The sequence below is a fragment of the Bombina bombina genome, chromosome 4 (assembly GCF_027579735.1).
Source record: "Bombina bombina isolate aBomBom1 chromosome 4, aBomBom1.pri, whole genome shotgun sequence".
NCBI lineage: Eukaryota > Metazoa > Chordata > Amphibia > Anura > Bombinatoridae > Bombina > Bombina bombina.
This window is the reverse complement of record NC_069502.1, coordinates 1,177,735,357-1,177,744,491: the sequence shown is the minus strand read 5'-3', so window position 1 is coordinate 1,177,744,491 and position 9,135 is coordinate 1,177,735,357. Positions and strand designations below refer to the sequence as shown.

Genomic DNA, 9,135 nt, shown 5'->3' with positions numbered 1-9,135 from the left:
TTTTTGTTCCATAGATATCAATCTTTATCTTGGAAAGTTCCTTTTGGGTAGCTAATTCCTCGACTCGTAGAGTCTCCAAGTTATCTGTGTTACAATGTGATTCTCCTTAGCTGGTCCTTCGTACGGATAAGGTAGTCCTGCGTACCAACCTGGGTTTTTTCCTAAGGTGATATCTAACAAGTACATCACTCAAGAGATAGTTGTTCCATGCTTGTATCCTAATCCTTCCTCAAAGAAGGAACGTCTATTACACAATATTGGACGTGGTTTGTGCTTTAAAGTTTTACTTACAAGCTACTACAGTTTTCATCAAACGTTCACCTTGTTTGTTGTCTATTCTGGACAGAGGAGAGGTCAAAAGACTTCAGCAGCCTCTCTGTCTTTTTGGTTAAAAAGCATAATTCATTTAGCTTATGAGACTGCTGGACAGCAGCCTCCTGAAGGGATTACAGCTCATTCTACTAGAGCTGTGGTTTTCACTTGGGCCTTTTTTAAATGTGGCTTCTGTTGAACAGATTTACAAGACGGAGTCTTGGTCTGCGCTTCATACTTTTCAAATTTAACAAATTTGATACCTTGCTTCTTCGGAGGCTATTTTTGGGAGAAAGGGTTTTTTACAGGCAGTGGTAACTTCCGTTTAAGTACCTGCCTTGTCCCTCCCATCATCCGTGTACTTTAGCTTTGGTATTGGTATTCCATAAGTAATGGATGATCCGTGGACTGGATACACTTAACAAGAGAAAACATAATTTATGCTTACCTGATAAATTTATTTCTCTTGTAGTGTATCCAGTCCACGGCCCGCCCTGTCACTTTAAGGCAGGTAATTTTTTCATTTGAACTACAGTCACCACTGCACCCTATGGTTTTTCCTTTCTCTGCATGTTTTCGGTCGAATGACTGAATATGGCAGTTAGGGGAGGAGCTATATAGCAGCTTTGCTGTGGGTGGACTCTTGCAGCTTCCTGTTGGGAAGGAGAATATATTCCATAAGTAATGGATGATCCGTGGACTGGATACACTACAAGAGAAATAAATTTATCAGGTAAGCATAAATTATGTTTTCCTGGTATGGCCGACTTTCAGCAGTCAAAATGAATGTTTTCCCACGTTTACTTTACCTATTCCGCACATTGCCTATACCTATTCAGATTCTGGAACTGTCTGCATTACAAAAGGAACTAATAGCCTATGTTAGGGGTAGCAAAAAAGCAAGAATCTCTTCAGTAGTTTTGACACAACATAAAACTTTAGGGGGGGTGGGTGTCCCAAACCTATTTGACTACTACAAGGCAGCCAGAATTTCACAAACAATTCTAATGGGGAGGAGACTGGAGGACACTATCTGGCCCAAAATAGAAGCAGGGATAGAGGGACTACCACATGCAGACGACGTGTTATGGAATGACCAAACAAACAATACACATATTTAGATCACCTGTTTATGCATCCACCAAACAAGTTAAAAAATGGATAACAGACCACCACAATATACTTACCTCCGAGATCAGTGATGATTCCACTTAGGAAAATTATGCCTCAAGAGCTTTATACCTCTATAGATAAATGGGCCAATAAAGGGCTGTATAGGGTGGCGGACGCCTTACTTAATAACACACTGATTACCTACACTCAGATTCAAGATAAACTGACCCCAATGAAGATAAGGTGGTTTCAATATCTACAGTTGTCCACCTCCATCCGTAAATACATGGGCAATGTTGGGGCCTCTTCCCCCACAACGCTGGAAAGCATATACTCACAAACCTCTAGGCCTAAACATACAATCTCTATACTATATATAGCTATACAGTAAGACCACAATGCCCCTAAAACGACTCTGATGCACAGGTGGGAAGATGACATTAATGTTACTTATGATAGACATACATGGGAGAATATATTTAGCTCCATGGGAAGAGGGTTGATCAGTGCAGATTTACGTGAAAATACCCTCAAGATTGCATTTCGCTGGTATCTAACACCAAATATTACCTCTCATATGTCACAGGCGGCATCCAATCTGTGCTACAGGGGATGCAGGAATGTAGGTACCTTTAGACATATGTGGTGGGACTGTGATGGAGTAAAACAGATATGACATTCCCTTTCTACTTTACTTAGCTCGATTTTAGGGGAAGAGAGAGAGCTTGATATTTCTCAAACTTTATTACACACAGGTTTTAAAAAATATAATAAAGAAATTAATGCCTTAATTAGAATTTTATGCACGACCACAAGAATAGCAATAGCATACCACTGGAAAACGGGGGTACCAACATGTATGGAGGTGAGGAATAAAATAACATGTTTAGAATGTACAAGTCTGCCTCATGGATCATGAATACCAGAGAGTCATTTGAGAAGGTGTGGTTCTACTGGGTCCTGAATAACTCCACTACCACTTAACCACTATATAGTGTGGAGGCTTGATTTGGGTGTTGGATCGATAGAAAACATATGTACAACAGCAGCAGTGTGTTGGCTCGAGAGGAAATAAGTAGCTTCTACAGAATAATTTCTAAATGCTTCTTTCTTTTGTAAAATGAGATACATGAAAGTGTTGCATATTACTTTGATGTGAGTACAAAACCTGTTCTCCCCCCCCCTACTACTTTTGAAGTTTATTTTTATTTTTCTCTTTATCTTTGATTCATAGATATGTCCAGTCCTGCCCATATGTTATTTAATTTTAACCTTTTTGAAACCTCAGGGCAATTCACTTCCCTTTCCCGTTCCTTTTTTTTTTTCCTCCCTTTTTCTACGTCATATTGAGAGGCATTAATATGAACATGTGATACAAACTACCCCCCCCCCCCACTTACTGGGGCTTTGATGTATTTACCTTATGTAACAGTTCACTTGTTATATTCATGTTGGAAAAAAAACTTAATAAAAATATTTAAACATAAAGGCATCATTTTGAAATTTCTAGTTCTGTACTGACAAATGACTTAAAGAGACAATATTACAATTTTCAAAGCATGCCTTGTTAAACAACTTTACAATTCCAATTACTTTGTTTTGTTCTTGGTATCCTTTGTTGAAAAGCATACTTGGATAAGCTCAGGGGCAGCAATCCACTACTGGGAGCTAGCTTTTTAATGGTGGCTGCACATATGTTTCGTAATTGCTTTACTCAATATGTTTAGCTTGGTCCCAGTAGTGCATTGCTGTTCCTTTCAATAAATAATACCAAGAAAATTTGATAAGTAATTTAGAGAGTTGGTTAAAATTGTATACTGTATCTGAATCGTGTTTGAACAATTTTGAGTTTCACGTCCCGTTAATAACAAGCATTTATTTAGTGCAACTAATCAACTGATTTTCCTATGTTGGTTTCCTTTTGCACAACTTGCTTCTATTCCGCCTATCCAGGATATTTTTTGTCTACTCCTTAGGAGGCAAATAGATAAACTTAGCAGTTTGGCTATTTTGTTGTACTAATCAGATTATCTGTGCCTATGCAACTTGTGCTGCTTATAAACAGTTTTTTCCTCCCGCCCCCAGGCAAACGGAGATTTAACATTAAGTTATGGAAGACCTTTACAGATTGCTTCAATTGCCTGCCCATTGCTGCAATTGTGGATGAGAAGATCTTCTGCTGCCATGGAGGTAGGTTGTATGAACATTTTTAAAATACTTGAATTTGCCTTTTTCTCCAACATAGGTGTGTCCGGTCCACGGCGTCATCCTTACTTGTGGGATATTCTCTTCCCCAACAGGAAATGGCAAAGAGCCCAGCAAAGCTGGTCACATGATCCCTCCTAGGCTCCGCCTACCCCAGTCATTCTCTTTGCCGTTGTACAGGCAACATCTCCACGGAGATGGCTTAGAGTTTTTTAGTGTTTAACTGTAGTTTTTATTATTCAATCAAGAGTTTGTTATTTTAAAATAGTGCTGGTATGTACTATTTACTCAGAAACAGAAAAGAGATGAAGATTTCTGTTTGTATGAGGAAAATGATTTTAGCACCGTAACTAAAATCCATGGCTGTTCCACACAGGACTGTTGAGAGCAATTAACTTCAGTTGGGGGAACAGTGTGCAGTCTCTTACTGCTTGAGGTATGACACATTCTAACAAGACGATGTAATGCTGGAAGCTGTCATTTTCCCTATGGGATCCGGTAAGCCATGTTTATTAAGATAGTAAATAAGGGCTTCACAAGGGCTTATTAAGACTGTAGACTTTTTCTGGGCTAAATCGATTCATTATTAACACATATTTAGCCTTGAGGAATCATTTATTCTGGGTATTTTGATATGATTATATCGGCAGGCACTGTTTTAGACACCTTATTCTTTAGGGGCTTTCCCTAATCATAGTCAGAGCCTCATTTTCGCGCCGGTATGGCGCACTTGTTTTTGAGGGCAGCATGGCATGCAGCTGCATGTGTGTGGAGCTCTGATACATAGAAAAGTCTTTCTGAAGGCATCATTTGGTATCGTATTCCCCTTTGGGCTTGGTTGGGTCTCAGCAAAGCAGATTCCAGGGACTGTAAAGGGGTTAAATATAAAAACGGCTCCGGTTCCGTTATTTTAAGGGTTAAAGCTTCCAAATTTGGTGTGCAATACTTTAAAGGCTTTAAGACACTGTGGTGAAATTTTGGTGAATTTTGAACAATTCCTTCATACTTTTTCGCAATTGCAGTAATAAAGTGTGTTTAGTTTAAAATTTAAAGTGACAGTAACGGTTTTATTTTAAAACGTTTTTTGTGCTTTGTTATCAAGTTTATGCCTGTTTAACATGTCTGAACTACCAGATAGATTGTGTTCTGACTGTGGGGAAACCAAGGTTCCTTCTCATTTAACTATATGTATTTTATGTCATAAAAAAATGATGCCCAAGATGATTCCTCAAGTGAGGGGAGTAAGCATGGTACTGCATCATCCCCTCCTTCGTCTACACCAGTCTTGCCCATACAGGAGGCCCCTAGTACATCTAGTGCGCCAATACTCCTTACTATGCAACATTTAACGGCTGTAATGGATAATTCTATCAAAAACATTTTAGCCAATATGCCCACTTATCAGCGAAAGCGCGACTGCTCTGTTTTAGAAAATTCTGTAGAGCATGAGAACGCTGATGATATGGTTTCTGAAGGGCCCCTACACCAGTCTGAGGGGGCCAGGGAGGTTTTGTCTGAGGGAGAAATTTCAGATTCAGGAAACATTTCTCAACAAGCTGAACCTGATGTGATTACTTTTAAATTTAAGTTGGAACATCTCCGCGCTCTGCTTAAGGAGGTGTTATCCAATTTGGATGATTGTGATTATCTGGTCATTCCAGAACCACTATGTAAAATGGAAAAGTTCTTAGAGGCCCCGGGGCCCCCCGAAGCTTTTCCTATATCCAAGCGGGTGGCGTACATTGTTAGTAAAGAATGGGACAGGCCCGGTATACCTTTAGTACCTCCCCCCATATTTATAAGATTGTTTTCCTATAGTCGACCCCAGAAAGGACTGATGGCAGACAGTCCCCAAGGTCGAGGGGGCGGTTTCTACTCTACACAAGCGCGCCACTATACCCATAGAAGATAGTTGTGCTTTCCAAGATCCTATGGATAAAAAATTAGAAGGTCTGCTAAAGACGTTTGTTCAGCAAGGTTCCCTTCTACAACCAATTGCATGCATTGTCCCTGTCACTGCAGCCGCGTGTTTCTAGTTTGATGAGCTAGGAAAGGCGATTATTAGTAATTCTTCTTCTTATGAGGAGATTATGGACAGAATTCGTGCTCTTAAATTGGCTAATTCTTTCACCCTAGACGCCACCTTGCAATTGGCTAGGTTAGCGGCGAAAAAATTCTGGGTTTGCTATTGCGGCGCAGAGCGCTTTGGTTAAAATCTTGGGCAGCGGATGCGTCTTCCAAGAACAAATTGCTTGACATTCCTTTCAAGGGGAAAACACTCTTTGGCCCTGACTTGAAGGAGATTATCTCTGATATCACTGGGGGCAAGGGCCACGCCCTTCCTCAGGATAGGTCTTTTCAAGACCAAAAATAAACCTAAGTTTTCGTCCCTTTCGCAGAAACGGATCAGCCCCAAGGGCTACGTCCTCTAAGCAGAAAGGAAAGCAGGCCAGGAAACCTGCCACTGCTACCAAGACAGCATGAAATGCGGGCCCCCGATCCGGGACCGGATCTGGTGGGGGGCAGACTCTCTCTCTTCGCTCAGGCAAGAGATGTTCTGGATCCTTGGGCGCTAGAAATAGTCTCCCAAGGTTATTCTCTGGAGTTCAAGGGGCTTCCTCCAAGGGGGAGGTTCCACAGGTCTCAGTTGTCTTCAGACCACATAAGAAGACAGGCATTCTTACATTGGGTAGAAGACCTGCTAAAAATGGGAGTGATTCATCCTGTTCCATTAGGAGAACTAGGGATGGGGTTCTACTCCAATCTGTTCATAGTTCCCAAAAAAGAGGGAACGTTCAGACCAATCTTAGATCTCAAGATCTTGAACAAGTTTCTCAAGGTTCCATCGTTCAAGATGGAAACCATTCGAACACTTCTTCCTTCCATCCAGGAAGGTCAATTCATGACCAAGGTGGATTTCAAGGATGCGTATCTACATATTCCTATCCACAAGGAACATCATCGGTTCCTAAGGTTTGCATTCCTGGACAAGCATTTCCAGTTCGTGGCATTTTCTTTCGGATTAGCCACTGCTCCTAGGATTTTCTCATAGGTACTAGGGTCCCTTCTGGCGGTGCTAAGACCAAGGGGCATTGCTGTAGTACCTTACTGGGACGACATTCTGATTCGAGCGTCGTCCCTTCCTCAAGTAAAGGCTCACACGGACATTGTCCTGGCCTTTCTCAGATCTCACGGATGGAAAGTGAACGTGGAAAAGAGTTCTCTATCTCCGTCAACGAGGGTTCCCTTCTTGGGAACTATAATAGACTCCTTAGAAATGAGGATTTTTCTGACAGAAGCCAGAAAAACAAAACTTCTAGACTCTTGTCGGATACTTCATTCCGTTCCTCTTCCTTCCATAGCGCAGTGCATGGAAGTGATAGGTTTGATGGTAGCGGCAATGGACATAGTTCCTTTTGTGCGCATTCATCTAAGACCATTACAACTGTTCATGCTCAGTCAGTGGAATGGGGACTATTCAGACTTGTCTCCGAAGATACAAGTAAATCAGAGGACCAGAGACTCATTCCGTTGGTGGCTGTCCCTGGACAACCTGTCCCAAGGGATGACCTTCCGCAGACCAGAGTGGGTCATTGTCACGACCGACGCCAGTCTGATGGGCTGGGGCGCGGTCTGGGGATCCCTGAAAGCTCAGGGTCTTTGGTCTCGGGTAGAATCTCTTCTACCGATAAATATTCTGGAACTGAGAGCGATATTCAATGCTCTCAAAGCTTGGCCTCAGCTAGCGAGGGCCAAGTTCATACATCAACCATCAGAGGGGAACAAGGAGTTCCCTAGCGATGGAAGAAGTGACCAAAATCATTCTATGGGCGGAGTCTCACTCCTGCCACCTGTCTGCTATCCACATCCCAGGAGTGGAAAATTGGGAAGCGGATTTTCTGAGTCGTCAGACATTGCATCCGGGGGAGTGGGAACTCCATCCGGAAATCTTTGCCCAAGTCACTCAACCGTGGGGCATTCCAGACATGGATCTGATGGCCTCTCGTCAGAACTTCAGAGTTCCTTACTACGGGTACAGATCCAGGGATCCCAAGGCGGCTCTAGTGGATGCACTAGTAGCACCTTGGACCTTCAAACTAGCTTATGTGTTCCCGCCGTTTCCTCTCATCCCCAGGCTGGTAGCCAGGATCAATCAGGAGAGGGCGTCGGTGATTTTGATAGCTCCTGCGTGGCCACGCAGGACTTGGTATGCAGATCTGGTGAATATGTCATCGGCTCCACCATGGAAGCTACCTTTGAGAGACCTTCTTGTTCTAGGTCCGTTCGACCCACTCCAGCTGACTGCTTGGAGATTGAACGCTTGATCTTATCAAAGCGAGGGTTCTCAGATTCTGTTATTAATACTCTTGTTCAGGCCTGAAAGCCTGTAACCAGAAAAATTACCACATAATTTGGTATATCTGTTGGTGTGAATCTGCAGGATTCCCTTGGGACAAGGTTAAGATTCCTAAGAGTCTATCCTTCCTTCGAGAAGGATTGGAAAAAGGATTATCTGCAAGTTCCTTGATGGGACAGATTTCTGCCTTGTCTGTGTTACTTCACAAAAAGCTGGCAGCTGTGCCAGATGTCTAGCCTTTGTTCAGGCTCTGGTTAGAATCAAGCCTGTTTACAAAATTTTGACTCCTCCTTGGAGTCTCAACCTAGTTCTTTCAGTTCTTCAGGGGGTTCCGTTTGAACCCTTACATTCCGTTGATATTATGTTATTATCTTGGAAAGTTTTGTTTTTGGTTGCAATTTCTTCTGCTAGAAGAGTTTCAGAATTATCTGCTCTGCAGTGTTCTTCTCCTTATCTGGTGTTCCATGCAGATAAGGTGGTTTTGCGTACTAAACCTGGTTTTCTTCCAAAAGTTGTTTCTAACAAAAACATTAACCAGGAGATAGTTGTGCCTTCTTTGTGTCCTAATCCAGTTTCAAAGAAGGAACGTTTGTTGCACAACTTGGATGTAGTTCGTGCTCTCAAATTTTACTTAGCAGCTACTAAGGATTTCAGACAAACTTTGTCTTTGTTTGTTGTTTATTCTGGTAAACGGAGAGGTCAAAAAGCAACTTCTACCTCTCTCTCCTTCTGGATTAAAAGCATTATCCGATTGGCTTATGAGACTGCCGGACGGCAGCCTCCTGAAAGAATCACAGCTCACTCCACTAGGGCTGTGGCTTCCACATGGGCCTTCAAGAACGAGGCTTCTGTTGATCAGATATGTAAGGCAGCGACTTGGTCTTCACTGCACACTTTTTTTAAATTTTACAAATTTGATACTTTTGCTTCTTCTGAGGCTATTTTTGGGAGAAAGGTTTTGCAAGCCGTGGTGCCTTCCATTTAGGTGACCTGATTTGCTCCCTCCCTTCATCCGTGTCCTAAAGCTTTGGTATTGGTTCCCACAAGTAAGGATGACGCCGTGGACCGGACACACCTATGTTGGAGAAAACAGAATTTATGTTTACCTGATAAATTACTTTCTCCAACGGTGTGTCCGGTCCACGGCC

The 9,135-nt window shown here is 42.4% G+C and overlaps 1 protein-coding gene across 1 annotated transcript in view; it reads left to right on the top strand.

Annotated features, from left to right (window-relative positions):
- PPP1CB (protein phosphatase 1 catalytic subunit beta) overlaps window positions 1-9,135 on the top strand; it is a gene marked incomplete in the record, with an annotated part of 233,144 nt that overhangs the window by 150,041 nt on the left and 73,968 nt on the right. The window contains 1 exon segment of the mRNA XM_053712648.1: window positions 3,511-3,615. Within this exon segment, the coding sequence (XP_053568623.1) occupies window positions 3,511-3,615 (105 nt within the window).